Below are 18,152 nucleotides of genomic sequence, written 5' to 3' on the forward strand. Positions count from 1 at the left end.
TTGGCAAAATGCCAATCTGAAGACCTTAAAAAAAATAAAAAGTAAACCAAAGCATAAAAAACACAGAACCCAACAACAACAAAACAACAACCCCCCCCCGCCAGACTCAAGGTGATGCACATTGACCTCTGTCTGCAAACTGGGAGGTGATTCCATGACATTGTATGGTATCTTGTGTCTTTTATGTGTCTTGTTTTGTATGATTGCACCTATCAAATTGCTTTTTAATGCCATTACAGAAATAAATTAAGAAGCAAAGACGAAATTACAGCTGAATAAGAAAAAAAGACATGCAGTTTTAGCAGTGAGGTTTGGAACACTTAGCCAGGGAAAACAATGAACTTACCTTCTCTGAAATCCAGTTTGGCGGTCTGTTATGAAGCTTTGCTTTAGAAAATAAAAATTAGGTTAAATGAACAGATAATTGGCTAAAGTGTTATGTAGTATGTTATAGAGCAGATCATGTCAAATGGCCTCTTGATCCCTTCTGACCTTTTAGACTATGAATAACCTTGGTGAATCAGCATGGTTATTCTTCGGGTATCCTAGGGACAGAAACTTGTCTAACTAGTTCAGTATTCTCCACTTTTATCCAAAGAGTTAAAAAGAACAGGAAGCATAGCTCCTTCTTTTGGAGATGTCATGGTATGCAGATTAAACATCATCTTCCCTGGAGTGCCATTCAGGTTTTTTTTTTTCTTTTCTCTTTATTTAGTGGATTTTCCCTGGATATGTCTATTGAGATGCCATCTAGTATTGAACGCATACGTAGTTGGACACATGAACTTAAAATAAAGGTAAGTTAATTTCACTGTAACTATGTCTCTGACTTGGCAGTTCTGCTGTGTATATAAAATGGAACTTTTATCCTAGAAAACTCTTCTGGCAGATCTGTCTGGCTTTGTGCATTGTTCATTCTGCAAACAGCTCGATCCTCTGTTTCTCTCAGATGAAAATTTCTGTTGTGCTTGAAACCTTTCTGTTTTGGTTGTTTTCTTATTGAAAGATACATTCAGGAAAGAGAATGATGTTTTAAAGATAGTAATATGTAACGAGAAACTGTACGTTGTAAAATTTCTATAACCTTTTTGGCAAAAAGCTTTGGGACTATCCCTATTAAATCTGCTGTTGTCATTCCCTGTTCTCACAAAGCAAATAATGTTCATGGCATTGTTATTAAATAAATATTTAAATGCCTGTTTTTCTCCTCTTCTAGAAAACGGACTGCAAGGCTGTAATTAAGACTGTGGAGGACAGCTCCTTGGATGTCAGTGGCTTTGTTCTAGATATCTGGATTTCTGAGGTCTACCTACCTCGAATGTGGGTAGAGAAGCATCCCAATAAAATGAGTGAGGTACTGAATAGCTTGTACTGTTCATGAGGTAATACTGAATATGCTTAAATGTAATAAACAGGATCAGTTTCATTTTGATGGTACAAGATGAAGAAAAATGTCGCACCATGGACAGTGCTCAATTTGATCTGTTTTATTAAGCTGAGTATTCTCCAGAAATTAGTTTTCTTTTCAGTTGCATAGAATCTTGTTGCTTTTGTTTTATCGTTTGCCTTGTAAGACAGTAACTGTTTCAACACAGTGTCCAGTCATTTCTCTTAAAACACTTTGTGCTGCTGTTTGTATTTCATAGAAATGTGACTACAGTTTTTCATACAAAACATACAGTTTTTCATACAGGAATGGAAGTGAACAAATAAGTCATGTCTGAGGCTGAAACTAAGTAGCTTCAGAGTCACGCAATCACTGTACTAATTAAAAATAAGTAAAATTCTAAACCATTAAATTTGTAGGGCTGTATTTACATCTCACACACAAATATTTGTAGAATCTGTCTGTGTTTTATTTTAAGAGCTCATTGTCACCACTGGAAAACATTAATAAAAGTTTAGGTAGGAAAGGAAGGATCAGTTCAACCCCTTTTACCTTCACCCCCAGTAACTCCTTGTCTGAGAAGTACATTTAAAACTTAAAATCTGTGATTCCAGGTTATTAGAAGCTGTTTCATTCTCCCACGGTTTTTGTGAAGTCCCTGGCACTTTAAGTTAGATTCAGCTCCTTTTTGTTTTTTTTTTTTCCTTAAATAAGGTAAAATGCTGCAGAAGTGAAATGTAAAATATTGGCGTTACCAACCTGTCAGTCCAATGTTGAAATTGATTGAAAGAAGTAATATGACAGATAAGATTGTTTTCTTTCTGACAGTGATGTCTTTCATTTTTCTTCCTTTCAATCAGAGTCGCTTTGCTTAAATGTATTAGTTAAGGGATTTCTTTCTGATGACTGCAATTTGTATTTCCAAACTGCAAACCTTTCCTTCTCTATTGGAAACACTTTCACTCCTTCAAGCATTTCATTGTTCCACTTTTGAAAGCCTTTGTTTTTTATAGCATCTCTGTTCATAGCAAGGATGGTGTGCACTTCGGGTTTACACAAACTGATGGTGGTGGCAGTGATAATTGTAAAAAATTACATTTGTGATTTTTTTTATTATTTTTTTAACTTGTAGCAGAGAATCCAGTGCTGTTTGCAGTAGAGTGAATCAGATAAAACATGAAACCACAAAATTCCTTTTTCAGTTTTTCATGTGAGACCTGGGATATAGGTAAAGGACAGGCAAGTTGCACTTTTCAGGCATTAAGAGTAAATGACATATATTTGTTAAAACTTAGAAGTACGGCTATATTCTGCTCTCATTCCATAATAAGAAAAATGAAGATGTTTGGGTACACTTCTAGTGAAATAGTATTTATCCACTGCACTGATGATTTTGTTTCTCCCTCCATAGGCTTGCATGCTTGTATTCCAACCAGAGTTTGAAACAGCATTTGAAGAAGAGCACCAGTCCAATGAAGTTACTATTTTATTAGATTGCTCGAATTCTATGGCAGGTTCAGCTCTACACCAAGCAAAGCAGATTGCTTTACGTGTTTTGGAGCTACTTGGTTTCAGACAAAGAGTGAACGTAGTCAAATTTGGCACAAGTGAGTTTCTCTATTTCCCTTTTACCTGAGAGCCACCTTTTACCTTCTTGTCATGGCTTAATTTTATGCACATCATTATTATCAAACCAGCATAATACACTGAACTGCAAGCAGGAATGTGTAGCGGTATGGAATACTGCTACTCTGATATTCTAGTCCTAAAACTTAAACTTGTGTTTCCATATTGTTGCTACGTTTCATATTCTAATGCTCTTAATATCAATCTTTATTCACAGATTTCACAGAATTTTCTTCTTTTTCAATGAACGTCATAAATGATTTAGAATCACTGAAGAAGTTTGTTACAGTAAGTAAATCAGGTTGTATTGTAAAGAATACTTCTTTGTATGGGGTGCTTATCATTGCAAAACTCTGTTACGTGACTTTTCCTCTTTTTTCTTTTTCTTTAGGCTAGCTTCTAAGATTTTTTTCTGTAATTCAGTCTATTTGAAGTCTATTTTCCCTAATAACAAGCACAGCCACATCTGAAGATTAATTCCAGTTTGGTTTTAAGTGATTGCTTAAGTGAAGCTCAGTAGCTATCAGTGGCTGTAGGACATTTTTCAGTGTTTCCCCCTAAATTTATCCTTTGGAGTCTCATACCTCTCATTGTCTGCTCACAGCAGAAAGAGAGGAAATAATTTGACTTCCTTCTGGAAATCTGTAATTTGTAAGCAAAGGCAGTACTTAGGCCAAAGGACTTTCAGTGAAAAGGAGAATGCCTTTGGCACCAAAAGATCAGATGTAGACTATTTAGGATAACAGGTTTTGGTTAGTACCATATCTTCTCAGTGCCAGAAGTAGGCTTCTCAGCTGTAACTAAAGCTCCTTGATGCTAGCATAATGTATAAGATACTAATATAATGGATGTCTTGAAAATGGGATGGTAAGATGCAAATAGTGATTAATACAGAGTAACACAAAGCGGGGAAAAACACTAAAACTGTACAATTCTGGGATTTAACCCAGAGAAGCGATACTGGAACCGTTGTGAACAATCCTTTTTAAGTGGTAGCCCAGTGTTCAGCATCAGTCAGAAAGGTACTAAGAGAGACAGAAAACGGAGGTGGCCAGATATATGGAAGACCTGCTGTACAAGGAGAGGACTCATCCTGATTTTTTTTAGCGTCTGTTGAATCCTTACAGAGTAATCTCTTTTCCAGGATAAACAGAGGAAAAAGGGGAATAGGGATGCTTACTTGCTGTTTCACACCTCTTAAAGATTGCAGGACTCCTCGCAAAATGATCAGTCAGCAGATTTAAAACAAAAACCAAACAGTCCTCTTCATGCATAATAAACAGTGGAACTTCTTGTCGTGCTTGATGTTGAGGCTAAACTAATTCAATTCAGAAAGTGGGTTAGGCAAATTAGAAGTAAGAGCGTGTAAATAACTTTTAGATGCAATAGTATGGATGAAAACTCCGGTTCAAGAAGTGCCCAAACCACTGATTACTGAAAGCTCTGAAAACAATGCAGGAATAGAATTTACCATTTTTCTTACCTATTTTACCTGTACCTTTTGCCTAAGCCAGAGAAGATACAGGACTAGATGGACCTTAAGCTCTATCTTTAATAGTAATTATAGAATAACAGGAACAAATAAAGCTTAAAAATGAGTTCTTTATATTTGGAAACCAGCACTCATGTATAATGAAATAAAGATTAAACTATACATTATATGTTATTTCAGGAAAAAATAAATTAAATTCAAAACTAAAATTGTAATACTTTACTTTTCAGTCTGCTACTGCAACATTGGGAAACACTGATTTATGGAAGACCTTACGTTACTTCAATCTGCTATTCCCTTCTCAAGGACACCGGAACATTCTTCTTCTATCAGATGGGCACATTCAGAATGAGAGTGTGACCTTCCAGATTGTGAAAGATAATGTCCAACATACGAGGTTATTTACATGTGGTGTGGGGTAAGTACAAAGTTAGTTAGCTAGCAATTGCATTTGTTTAAAATCACTGATAATTTCTTCAAAGTGAGAGGTTAATAAGCTGAGAACTGTCTGATGCCTGAGTATACTGCCTTAAATATATGTGTATGTTTAGATTAAATGCAGAAATGTTTGCCTACCTTTAATAATGGAATGGAAAATCTGTAAGGAATTTCGAAAGTAAGATGCCTACAATAATGTTAATTCTGTGTCCAGGTGGTCTTACCTATTCATATCTTCATTATAACAACTGTACTATTTAAGAATATAATTGGAAAGCACAAGAGTTGACATTTTGAAACTTTGCATTTTATATTTTGGTACAGTCTCATTTTAATAGTGCAATTTCAATGCAACATTAGTAGTTGTATAATTTTATTATTTAATATTCATTTGTTTTGTAAGGTAATTACTTAAAGACCAAGTGAGCGCTAGACTTCCAACGATCAGAGGAACAGGCAAAACCTCACTGAAATTCATTGCAATATAGTTTGACTGTTTTCAGTTACAACAAACTAGAAAGATATGTGCGTAATTGAAACAGCTTTTAAAAAAAAAAACAACAACAAAACAACAAACTGGATTACAGCTACATACTTCAGGTTGCAAGGCATAAACGGGAAAGGGTCAGAGAGGTGTTAAGTTCTTACCATGTCCTGGGAAGGCTGGCAAGGGTACGTCAAAATAAAGACCGATGGTGACGGTCATGTTCTTCTAGGACTGGTGTTTTTTAATGACACCTTCGCCATAGCTCAGGCAACATTCCCCTGATCTCGCAGCACCGGGCAGGCGCACCCTTCAGGCCGTGTGCTAGACATCCCGGTGCTCTTCCAGAGTAATTGTATGTTATGACTATACTAGAATTTGCATCAACACACAAGAAAGAACAGATGGTATGTGTCCATTAGCAGCACACTGACACCATTTTCAACATATTTACATTCCCGTTATGTTCATGTTCTGCATATTTACATTCATTGATTATTGGTTATTGATATTATGGAACTAGGCTTGGCAATGGATTACCTCAGTGCTGGTAGTCTGAGAGGGCATGGCTTTTAATGGTTCCTCTGTGCCACTAACATTAATGTGCAAATGTGCAACAATCTGCTTTCAGTAGGCAGGATCTGTATTTAATGTGTTACATTGGTAAAGTAATAATGGCGAATAGGTGTAAAAGAGAAGTTCAGTCTGGTTCATACATTTGTGTAGACAAAGGGAGTGTTTTCTAGAAGGCTGAATTAATGCATCTGTTTTATCTGTGGTAATCATCTGCAAGTAAATGAAAAAAATATTTTTAAATAGTGCAAGATTTGTACTTAACAGAGTTGTACAAGGCAGCAAAATCTATAGGAAGACATTTAAAAGAGCAGTAAACTTTAAACCCAAGATGTTATGTGTTCTTAGCATAGATACAATTGTACTATTCAATTTTGCTTTGAGGAGTTCTGGTGAGAATTCACTAGGTCACTAGGGCAGTGGTATGGTCCTGTTGAGGAATGAGTCTACTTTCTGTCTGACAAAGTTTGAAGGCTACTGTGCTGTTTCTCTCACAAAAGAATTCTCGTCTGCTTAATCGTTCTCCTTTAATCCTCTATAAAGCTCTCATTTGTGTATATGCCTATGAAATAGCTTGACGGTAGTCAGACTGTTGGTGAGCAGAGCCTGCTGTTCTCTCAGGCTAATAAGTGTTACCATATTGGTTACATCCACGTTGTTCAGACAGTAACGTTCCCTAGCTGACACCGGACTTAGCTGTAAGACAGCTATGTCCATGCTCAATAGCTCTACTGAGATTGAGGTTAATTAGTTCAAGATCAGGATCGTTTTGATGCAGTCTTATTGGTGTTTGAACCTAAATTAATTTTCTGCACAGGTATGCACTGTGACTTTTAAAAATCCTGTTCCATGTAATTTCCTCAAATGTTGTTAGGAAATCTCATAATACAGCAGCACATTCATTGGCTCCGTTGCTTTCAGTTGGTCTGTCCCCTGAAAAAGGGATAGAATTTAAAAAATTCCGATTCAGAAGGCTTGCAGTACTAATTAAAAACAAAATATTTAGAAATAATACCAGACGAACAATTTAATTCAATAATTACATACAGAATTTTTTTTGTTAGTTCCACAGCAAATCGACACATGCTGAGATCTTTGTCCCAATATGGTGCTGGAGCATTTGAATACTTTGACCTGAAATCAAAGTATAACTGGGAGAGAAAGGTACATTTATAAATCTTGACTATATTCACTATGTGGTCATTGTCTGCTATATCAATATCTGATACTGCATATCTTCAGTATCTCAAAATGGGAATTACTACTTTTCATGGGATCATGTGTCTTTGCTATTTCAATGAGATAGTCCAAGAAACATTTGATAGAAGGTGGAAGGAGAGATACTTGTTAAGGCTTCCTGTATTTTAATTATAAATTGATACTAAATGAGAAAGAGAAGTATTTAGTTTGAGTATTACAAAGTTACCTTATTTTCATCAGGAACACATGTGCTATAGGAAGGGATATGAGAGCTGTACAGAACCCTCAGTTCTTTGATCAGGGAGAGAATTTGTCCCTGTAGTTGCTCTACCTTCTCATTCAGATTGGTCACTGAATTTGTAAAAGAAAACAAGAAAGCCATGACTTATTTTATTTTTTTTTTCTATTCTTTTTGAGAGACCTTCTGTACTTTTCTTGCTAAGTGCAATAACACCAACTTGGAAAAAGTTTAAAAAATATTAAGCTATATAAATAATTTTCCCTGAATGGAAAAGCATGGCTTTGCTTCTGCCATAGGTCACAGTCCATCTACGTTGTCCTTGCTATAGTGATGAAGCCTGTAGCAATTGTATTCTGTAACTTTTGACTGTTGGCACGTCTAGAAGTTTCAGGCAATCTAGGGCCCGGTATGTGGTGCTTTTCAGTTTCCATCTATAGTTATGTGTCTGCAGCACTATCCTATGCCTTGAATCTGGTCCCTCCTGGAACAGTGACAGTAGAAAAGGTGCTGCAGCAAGGCTAGTTGAGTGTCTGGCGCACTTTTGCCCGGGGGAATGGATGAAAGCATAGATTTCTCCTCTTGCCATTCTGGCTGTCATTTGAGTGATATATGCAGAACTATCCAGAGCAGGCCATGGAGACGTGCAGAACTGCTTGCATGTCTCAGAGTTCACATGTAGGGGATGGTGCTAAGTTTAGCAGGCTATACTCCCTGGCCTGTTTGGCAACCCTGATGGATAAAAACTTTACTCTCAAATTTCAGCTTTTACTTAAAAGAAGTCTCATTATTCCAGAAGCTAGTACAATAATGTCTGAGTGATTCTCCCTATTACCTCCAAACATTAGACTCATTTTTACCACTAATAGTATGTGGCTTGTTTTAGTTGTTTAAAAAAAAGAAGAAATTAGTTCCATTCATGTGGGAAACATGTTATTTTCTATTGAGAGATTACATTTTCTTTTGAAAGCCTGCTAACAGAGCTAATTTATTTTGCTTCTTTACACAGATACAGAGCCAGGTATCTAGAATGTTGTCTCCAGGATGCAGTTCAGTTTCTATTAAATGGCAACAGTTCAATACAGGTGCACCAGAGCCAATGCAGGCTCCTGCTCAAATACAGTCGTTATTTAACAATGAGAGACTTCTTGTCTATGGATTCATCCCTCACTGTACTCAGGTAAAGACTGGAATGCACATGCACTACTGCATAGAAATTCATATGTAAAACAATCACAAAGGAGATATTACATTGTATTATATATCCTCTGTGCAGCATGCACTTACCTTCTTTTTCATTGCTAAATGTAATTAAGTTACTATTTAATTGTCATTATTAGTCTTCCCTCTAAGAAGTGGAGAGGAAAAAGTTACCTAATTTAACGTTCCTATCATTGTGCTTTGATAAATACAGGATTCCTTTACTTGTGACTGTCCCCTTGTTGAAAGGGGAAATATTTATAAACCTAGACATGCAAAGGCTTACAGGTTTGTAAGTTATATTTGGTTTTGTTTATATTCCGAGTTATATTCGGAAAACAGAACAGCATGCATGCGTGCTGGTAACACAGCATGAGAGAGAAGGAAACAGTATTATTTTTTTTCCTTTTAGGCCACCTTAAGTGCAATAATAAATGACCAAGAACTACAGACTGTGGTGTCAACTACTGAACTACAAAAGACAACAGGAACAGTGAGTTTGGCCAGCATTGTTTGTACATGCCATAGTGAGACAAGATGCTTTAAACAACTACATGCTGCTTCGTGCTCATTTGAAGGAATTGAAATCCCTGTTTTCAGCAGCTCTTGCACTTTTGCTTCTGATGTTTTAAAGCAGACCTTCAGTTTTCAGACTTTTAAATGGAAACTGTTTTACGTAGAAGTGTCACCTTTCTCTGTGCTTTCTAACATAAAACTTAAGCTTCTCAGAATAGGCAGCGCTGCTTCTTATTTTGGCAGCCTGTTTGGGCTCCAGCTTTATCTTTGGCCTGGCTGTTCTTCAGGTTACTCCTGTGAAGAAGCTGCTGCATTCTCTTTCATGTTGTAAATTGTTGCTACGTGGAACATCTTATCACTAGTCTGTCATCCCTAGAAATGTATGGAAAAAGGGACAGTAAAATTTTACAAGCCTTTCCTCTGCTTCAGTAACAATCAAGTACAGAGCCTTTATGCAGAGGAAAGCACAGCACCCATTGTGAAAATGAAAACAAGCTAAAAAGAACCATTTATTAAATCTAACAGGTGTCTACACTTGAAAAAAATCAAAAGAATAGTCAACCTGCAGTAATAATTCTGATATGACTGTCTCTCCTTCCCCACTAAGGGAAGCTGATTTGTTTTCAAATATAAATGATATTGTTCCCTATTTAGTGTAATCTACTTTGAAAGCTACTATCATGGGTTGGTTTCCATGGATGTGTTGGTTGTGTTGGTTTCTGTAAGGACTGTTGGTTTCCATAAGGACAGTTGGTTCCCAGGGATGCGCCATCTACAGGCAAATAAAATTGGCAAGCAGAAGCAATGTATTTGCTTGCTATAATGAATTTTTGCTTCTGGAAAAATACTTGTACTACAAATTCCAGGTGCGGTTAAGAAAACTAAGTTTTGAAAGGTGCAAACTGAAATGGCAAAATGACAAAAACAAGCCAAATTTAGAAAAAAAAAAAATAATTCTTGATGCTTTAGATGAACTCTGATAATTCCTACCTGTTTCTTTTGCCAATTTACCTTAGCTCAAAAAATAACTATTTGCTTAGGAGATTTTCTTCAGAAATGGCTCTCTTTGGCATCTATCATATTCTTCCAAAAATGAGCCAGTGGGAATGTTTTGGCAATTGGAACTGGAACACAGCTGGACTTGATCACACTGCCCCCACAGAGCTCACTCTTTTTGTTAGCTTTAACATATTGAAGACACCAAAATTTTTCTTCTTTTCTATAGAAGACTGGTTTAGTTCAAAAAAGTAATTTCTGGTTAGTACAGTTCAGTATTTCCCTTTTCTGTGTACAGCCCCTCAGGTCAAAAATTACTTGATTATGGTAAACCTAATGATTATTTGTAAAGTTGAACACTCTAAGACTCACTTTACTTTTTCCCCAAATTCTGTATTTTTATGGACAAGATTAATTTACCTAATTTAACCTATATAGAAATTGTTGGTTAAATCCATGGTAGTTGCCAGGCTCTGTTTACAGGCACTGGAGAAAAATGTGTGCATCCAGAAGGGGCATTCTTCCTACCTGTATTAGTTAGCCATTTCAAGTTGGGATTGATTGCCTGGTGAAGTTTTTGTTTATTTGCATGCCTGCTTTATTTCTCCTCACCCATAACTCTAGAGAGAATGTGTGCAACAAGTGAAGATCTGGATATTTTGAGTTTGCTGAAATTAAGTGAAATAAAGATGTACCTTAGATGTAGGTTGTGATTGCTTTTCAAATGGAAAATTAGCTTGACCCTTCCTTAGAGAATGGGATTCTGTGCAAATATGGAAGCTAATTGCCTGAAGCTGGACCTCATAAATGAAAGGAAGAATTTAAAAAAAAAAAAAAGTAAGTTGCTGCTGTAATCATCAGTTTAGTTTTCTTCCTAGGTTCTACACAAACTTGCAGCAAGAGCTTTCATTAATGACTATGAGGATGGGATTCTTCATGAGAACGAAACAGAACATGAGGTTTGATAATCTGAAATAAAAAGTATAAATTTAAAATGCTAAATATTAAACATTTCAGTGAGATACAGACAATTTTCTTGCTTTGTTAAACATAACTAGAAGGTTGCAATTCTAAATCACTTTAAGGTTAAATTCACCGTATAGCAATGTCATGGTTTAACCCCAGCTAGCGATTAGAACCACACAGCCGCTCACTCACGCCCCTGCAGTTTGGATGGGGGGAGAGAATCAAAAGAGTAAAAGTGAAAAAACTCTTGGGTTGAGTTAAAGACAGTTTAATAAGTAAAGCAAAAGCTGCTCACACAAGCAAAGCAAAACAAGGAGTTCATTCACTGCTTCCCATGGGCGGGCAGGTGTTCAGCCATCCCCAGGGAAGCAGGGCTCCATCATGGGTAACGGTTACTTGGGAAGACAAACGCCATAACTCTGAACATCCCCCCTTCCTTCTTCTTCCCCCAGCTTTATATACTGAGCATGACGTCCCATGGCATGGAATATCCCTTTGGTCAGTTGGGGTCAGCTGTGCCAGCTGTGTCTCCCCCAACTTCTTGTGCCCCCCCAGCCTGCTCGCTGGTGGGGCGGTGTGAGGAGCAGAAACGGCCTTGAGTGCTGAGCAACAACCAAAACCACCAGTGTGCCATCAACACTATTTCTCATCCCAAATCCCAAACATAGCACTACAGCAGCTGCTAAAAAAAAAGTTAACTCCATCCCAGCTGGAACCAGGACAAGTAATATCCTCCTAGATAAGATTTTGAAAACTTTTGGGACAGTCTTTTCTTCTTCCCCACTGTAAGAATGTCCTCTATTGGCATGATGTCTGCATATTTTTCCTAATCTATACTATGTCATTGGAGGCCATTGGTGATTCTTCTTTTTCTGACATACAACATTTTAGTTTCACGTAGATCAATACGTATCAGTCCAGCGAAAGTCCATAGCTTTTGTATAGGATATGGTGGAAGATAATGACCTGTGTTTTATAGATAAACAGACTTAACGATCTGATGATCTGTTAAAAAAATATCTTTTAGCTACTTAAAAACTTACCATATTGCCATCTTGGCTTATTTGAGACTTCAGACTAATTCTTCTTACAAAATACGTCTGCTTCTTACACTAGAAGGAGGATAGAACCCAAAGAAGTCTAACTAGAGGAAATGTGTATCCCTGCCCAAAGTTCTGTTGAGGGAGTAGAGTTAGAAGGGAGCAGACAGTTAGGCAGGCCAATATATTCATATGAGCTCTTCCTTTTACATGTCTCTATTTAGAGCACGTGTGTTCATAGGTATGTGTTCAGTTTTGACATCAATGTTTCTTTTAGCTGATTGGGTTTTTTCTGCTTGTTCCTTTTGTTAATGCTTAACAATCTAGATGAAGAAACAACTCTTGAAAAACATGATTATTCAGCTCAGCTTGGAGAACTCAATTATAAGCCAGTTTACAAGCTTCGTTGCGGTTGAGAAAAGGGTATGTTTTCTGTATGATATCTTGTTCCCACTAGCTTCTCTATCAAAAGACTCCAAATTCTGTAGCCTTGTACATATCAAAGCCAGTCCTCCGTTTGCTAAACAATGATTATTCCTTTACGATAGAGCTAACACTAATATTTTTGACATAATTTTGCTTCTGCAATATAGCAAGTTATTTTCCTTTTCTATCTCTTATATTGCCTGTCCCTACTTTACAATCAAAATTTGTCAATCTGTGTGTTGTGTTCCTGTTGTGATTTGCTACGTGGTTTGCAATTCCTCATAGTGCTGTGGGAGTCAGACAGGTCAAAGGACAAGGCCAGATGAGGAGTACTCTTCAATCCTGGCTGCATAAGCCACAGAACCGTTTCTTGTAAAAAATAAGGATGCCAAACTATAGCAAACAGGCCACTCTAGCCATGGATTGCTGAAGTAATGGATTTTGCATTGGCAAAAGTCGTTCTAGGGGAGTCTGTATGAGGTGGACGTCACAAGGAAAGCAAAGCTCGAAAAAAATCTCTTTAATATTGCAGTAAACTGTGGAGCTTTTTCATTTGTGTTCAGTATTAGAACAGTGGTAGGAGAAACAAAAGCTTTGCAACAAATAGAAAGAAATTCATATAAATTACAACCTTGAAATTCAAGGGTCAGTAAGGAGAGTTTTCAAACAGAAAGCTGTATCACGATAAGCAAGATGACATCAGTTGGATTAAGCGCTATTTGGGGCACAGAGAATGGGGATTCATCTGACCAAATACGTGTGTGTACATTTAGCAATAAATCAGTCAGTCACATTTGTCTTCCTCTCATCGTCTAAATAAATAGATATTTCTAGAGCTTGATTCATCTCATCCTAAAGTTAAATACCTAAACCAGTTCAGATTAATTTTCTCAAGACGTCTTTTTCTCAGCACAGATTATAGGAGTTACCTGTAGTCACTATTTCAGATTCAAGGATCTTCTCTAAGATCCTTCCTCTAAGCTCAAGAGCAGTCTATCCTAATGAACAGGAAGTCAGGCAAAAATGCCTGGCATGAACATGGATGAACAAGGAACTCCTGGAAAAATTCTAACATAAAAAGGAAGTACACTGACAGCGGAAGCAGGGACAGTTAACGTGGAAGGAATATAGAGCATATATCTGAGCATGCAGAAGCATCATTAGGAAAGCCAAAGTCCACATGGTTCTCCTTTACCTCAAACCACGACATACATTAATATAAATAAAAGTAGGCCTGAAAGAAGAACTCAGTGGAAATGCTGGATAAAACAAGGATACCTTTTCCTATTTTTACTGTTTTGTCTTGATGTCTCCATTATTATGAATGAACCAATACCAGTAGCATATTTTCATTATAAAAGTTGGATTTTTTTGGAACTGCTGTGTTCCTGAGTAACAACTCCAACGTTTGCAATTAAACATCAAAAGACAGACATGCATTCCAAAAAATGTCTCATTAAAAAGCAACTATAAAATGCAACACTGTGGCATTATTAGATATTCCCAGGTCAAGGACTACTTTTCAAAATAAGATAACTCAACTGAGTCAATTTAAATATCTTTCTGTAATGCACCTGAATATTCCATCTGGTACATAACAGAAGCGATATTCAGAAGAAAAAATGTGTTGCAGATTAGCAAGGAAACACCTGTGTGATTTAATGAACTAGTTGTTTATGAAGGGTGTCAACAGATTATTATCTGTCATTCTGATTTTTATATATCTGGTTTTACAATTCTTCAAAAGATTCAGTTTCCCCTTGTCGATACATTGTCTTTCAAAAAACAGACTTGCAGAAGGTTATGTTTGAATTATGTCCATAAATATAATAGATTTAATCTCATTTATAGTCTAGGATGATTTTTTTGACCCAGTGGAACAAAACATTGCAGACATCTTAAGACAAAAACACCTACATAACACAATGCAGTGACATGCAGAAATATCCAAACTAGCCCACTCAGCTTGTCACTGTATTATGCTACGTAATTTGTCTTCTTAACGTGATTTTGCACAATGCAAAGTAATTTAAGCACATCTATAATAACACTTACATTTGCTTTCCTTTAAAGGATAGCAATAGGATTCTGATAAAAAGAACAAGGACAGGACAAGAGGTAACAGGCACAAACTTGAGCATAGGAAGTTCCACCTAAACGTGAGGAGAAACTTCTTTACTTTGAGGGTGGCAGGGCACTGGCACAGGCTGCCCAGAGAGGTGGTGGAGTCTCCTTCTCTGGAGACATTCAAAACCCGCCTGGACGCGTTCCTGTGCAGCCTGCTCTGGGTGACCCTGCTCTGGCAGAGGGGTTGGACTAGATGATCTCCAGAGGTCCCTTCCAACCCCGACCATTCTGTGATTCTGTGATCACTCTGTGAACTGCGCAAGATTTGGATTTTATTTCAATTAAGTGGATTTGAACAAATTACACATCCAAATATATACTGTCCGCCTTTATATTTCATGTGCATGTAATTACTGGCAATACATTGTCCCTTAATATAGTAAAAAATGTGAAGTTACATTTTCTGGTTTTTGTATATACTGCATGGTCTGCTTATTCCCTGTTTTCAACACATTTCAACCTCCCAAAGGAAAACACACTGTCTCTATAATGCCAGAGACTTTTCAGGTTCATAACTGTGATGCATTTTAATTTAGGATGCTAATGAAACTTGTTCTGCTGATGCTCCAGACATCCTGGAAATTATAGCTCAAGAAGATGTAGATTTTTTACCTTACATGGACTGGGGCCAAAAGTTGATGGAATCTGACTCCTTATTTGCAGAAGAATTTGCCTTTGACACAGTAACTACGTTCAATGTATGTTCTTATTGCTAACGTTTTTGGTATATTATCCAATTGTGGTGCTGTATTGCATGTTTAACCATCTAGTAATTGTTCATGAAATCTGTTCAACTTTTAATTGTTTTGAATATAATTAATGCCACACAAGTACTGTGTGGAATTTTATTATACACATGAAAATTTGGAGGAACCTGTCCCAAAAATAAAGTATACTTAAAGATATTGTGAGCGCAGCAGAAGTTTTGAGAGACAATATGATAATACAGACTTTTTCTCCCTTCCAGAAGAAACTAACACGTATTAGAGCATTCTCTCATAAGAATATGCTAGTGTAGATGAAGTCTTAAATTCAACTCTAAGAAACATGAGCGGGAAGGGGGAGTTTCAAGGAAAATCAAGGTATTGATCCTTAACGAAGTCTCCACTAGCAGAGAGGTACAGCCAAAGCAGAGAGACCACTAGGAATGGGGCTAAGCATGACTGAAAGAAGCGAACACGTTGCTAGCATGCAATGGGACAATCTCTGGGATGAGGGAGGAACAATGGGAGAAACTTGAACTAGTGAAATTGGATGTTTGCTAGTTATCGTAGCTCTCTCTTGACTTTGGAAACTACAAGAGATGCCTGCATCAGTTAGTCAGCAGGTACAATTCTGTCAGTCTGTAAAGTCTTAACAGATTAAAGCTTTACATCTCCAAATTGTGTAGGGGATTCAAGAAAATTACTATTTGTCTATTAAATTATGTTGTGCATGACCATGGTGTGCATTTAATACAACTTGGGAGCATCATCTCAGCCTGTAGTCTGTAATGTATTGTGAGTTATTTAGAACAGTATCTGGGTGTGTGTTCTGTAACTTAGGTCAGCTCATATAAAGCCATTTTCCTGATCCTTTGGCCCAAGAACTCCTAGGCAGAGGAGTTCCAAACATCTGCGTTGGTGTATGGTGGCAGTAGAGCCTTGGCTCACTAGCTGGCATGCAGCAGCTACTGGACCTCAGCTGGTACATGTGCCAGAATTGTAGCACAAGCAGGATCCAGGCTTCAATTTGTGTAGATCTATCTTCTGTGTATGTACAACAGTATTGTTCAGTGGAACTTCCTTGGCTCATAATCATCATCATATTAATCATTATCTTAATAATATAAAATACCTCTCTGCTCATATTTTGTCACAGTCAAATTTTCTTCTGAATTTGCCCAGTGTAAGGTAGAATAAGGTAAGAAATTCTTAGTTTAACTGGTATATTACTTTCATTTTTAACATGTGAATGACAGCATAATAATACTGCATACAATATAAGAAGAAATACTGTTTCAATCAAAAAGAGAAAAGTATCTTGCTAATTCTGGAATTGTTTTGTTTGTTTCCTTGTAATTTTACTAAACAGGAATGTTTCACACAAGTAAACTTTAATGCAGCTGACTTCCGAAGAGAGAAGGATGGAGCTGAAAGCTTACAATTGCTACTGGAAGAAGTTCCTGTTAGTCAAAAAAGCGTGTCACCAAAATACACGGTGCAGGACTTTGTAAATGTTTCTGAACTTGAAAGTAGTATTTGCAGTCTCAAATCAAGTTTCAGTTTTGATAGAGATACCACAAAGGAGGGATCATCGAGAACAAGATCACCTTCACCACAAGAACTTTGTCTGCCGCAAGCTGCTGAACCTTTCTCATTGTTTGGTTTTAAACCTAAGCCAGGGGGAGGAATTGATCTGACTCAACAAAAATCACTTCAGACACCTGCACTTAAAAAATCACACGTCTGTGCAGATGCTCCTAAACCTGCTCCTCCTCCTCCCCTTCCCTGTTCTTTTCAAACATCGGTGAAAGGCACGAAACAAGCTAGTTCTTCTGGTGTTGCTCCGATGCAGGGCTTTGTATTTGGTTCATCTGCCCCTTGCGCTGCTCCGATGCAGAGTTCTGGATTTGGCTCAGCCACCCCTTGTGCTGCTCCGATGCAGAGTTCTGGATTTGGTTCATCTGCCCCTTGTGCAGCTCCGATGCAGAGTTCTGGATTTGGTTCATCTGCCCCTTGTGCAGCTCCGATGCAGAGTTCTGGATTTGGTTCATCTGCCCCTTGTGCTGCTCCAATGCAGAGTTCTTTCTTTGGCTCAGCCACCCCTTGTGCTGCTCCGATGCAGAATTCTGGATTTGGTTCATCTGCCCCTTGTGCTGCTCCAATGCAGAGTTCTTTCTTTGGCTCAGCCACCCCTTGTGCTGCTCCGATGCAGAGTTCTGGATTTGGTTCATCTGCCCCTTGTGCTGCTCCAATGCAGAGTTCTTTCTTTGGCTCAGCCACCCCTTGTGCTGCTCCGATGCAGAATTCTGGATTTGGTTCATCTGCCCCTTGTGCTGCTCCAATGCAGAGTTCTTTCTTTGGCTCAGCCACCCCTCGTGCTGCTCTGATGCAGAATTCTGGATTTGGTTCAGCCACCCCTCGTGCTGCTCCGATGCAGAATTCTTCATTTAATTCAGTTCCCTGTTCTGTTGCTCCGATACGGATTCCTGTAATTGGTTCAGCTACCCCTGCAGGCACAAATTCTGAAAAGACTAGTATTAAAAAACAAGTTGCTCCCAAAGTTCCTGATTTTCAAGCTGATAGAAAAGAAGCATTGCAACCTAGGTGTATGATGAAGGCGATACGTCAGCATGATGTTACGCCTCCTAAAGAAGGACTTACTGAGGCACTTAAGGTAAGTCTTCCATCAGTAGTCATTTATGTATAGGATGCTACACCTGTCATTTTGAAATCCAAGCT

The 18,152-nt window shown here is 37.7% G+C and overlaps 1 protein-coding gene across 4 annotated transcripts in view; it reads left to right on the forward strand.

Annotated features, from left to right (window-relative positions):
• The window catches only part of PARP4 (poly(ADP-ribose) polymerase family member 4), a 54,828-nt gene that overhangs the window by 26,737 nt on the left and 9,939 nt on the right, over nucleotides 1-18,152 (forward strand). For all 4 annotated transcript variants that reach the window (XM_054223559.1, XM_054223575.1, XM_054223581.1 and 1 more), the window contains 12 exons: nucleotides 716-797; nucleotides 1,217-1,354; nucleotides 2,799-2,994; nucleotides 3,231-3,301; nucleotides 4,736-4,923; nucleotides 7,065-7,164; nucleotides 8,448-8,618; nucleotides 9,051-9,131; nucleotides 11,029-11,109; nucleotides 12,484-12,579; nucleotides 15,246-15,407; nucleotides 16,783-18,087. In XM_054223559.1, coding sequence (XP_054079534.1) covers nucleotides 716-797; nucleotides 1,217-1,354; nucleotides 2,799-2,994; nucleotides 3,231-3,301; nucleotides 4,736-4,923; nucleotides 7,065-7,164; nucleotides 8,448-8,618; nucleotides 9,051-9,131; nucleotides 11,029-11,109; nucleotides 12,484-12,579; nucleotides 15,246-15,407; nucleotides 16,783-18,087 — 2,671 coding nt within the window. The remainder of the gene's footprint in view (nucleotides 1-715; nucleotides 798-1,216; nucleotides 1,355-2,798; nucleotides 2,995-3,230; nucleotides 3,302-4,735; nucleotides 4,924-7,064; nucleotides 7,165-8,447; nucleotides 8,619-9,050; nucleotides 9,132-11,028; nucleotides 11,110-12,483; nucleotides 12,580-15,245; nucleotides 15,408-16,782; nucleotides 18,088-18,152) is intronic.

The sequence above is a fragment of the Rissa tridactyla genome, chromosome 1, assembly GCF_028500815.1.
Source record: "Rissa tridactyla isolate bRisTri1 chromosome 1, bRisTri1.patW.cur.20221130, whole genome shotgun sequence".
Taxonomy (NCBI): domain Eukaryota; kingdom Metazoa; phylum Chordata; class Aves; order Charadriiformes; family Laridae; genus Rissa; species Rissa tridactyla.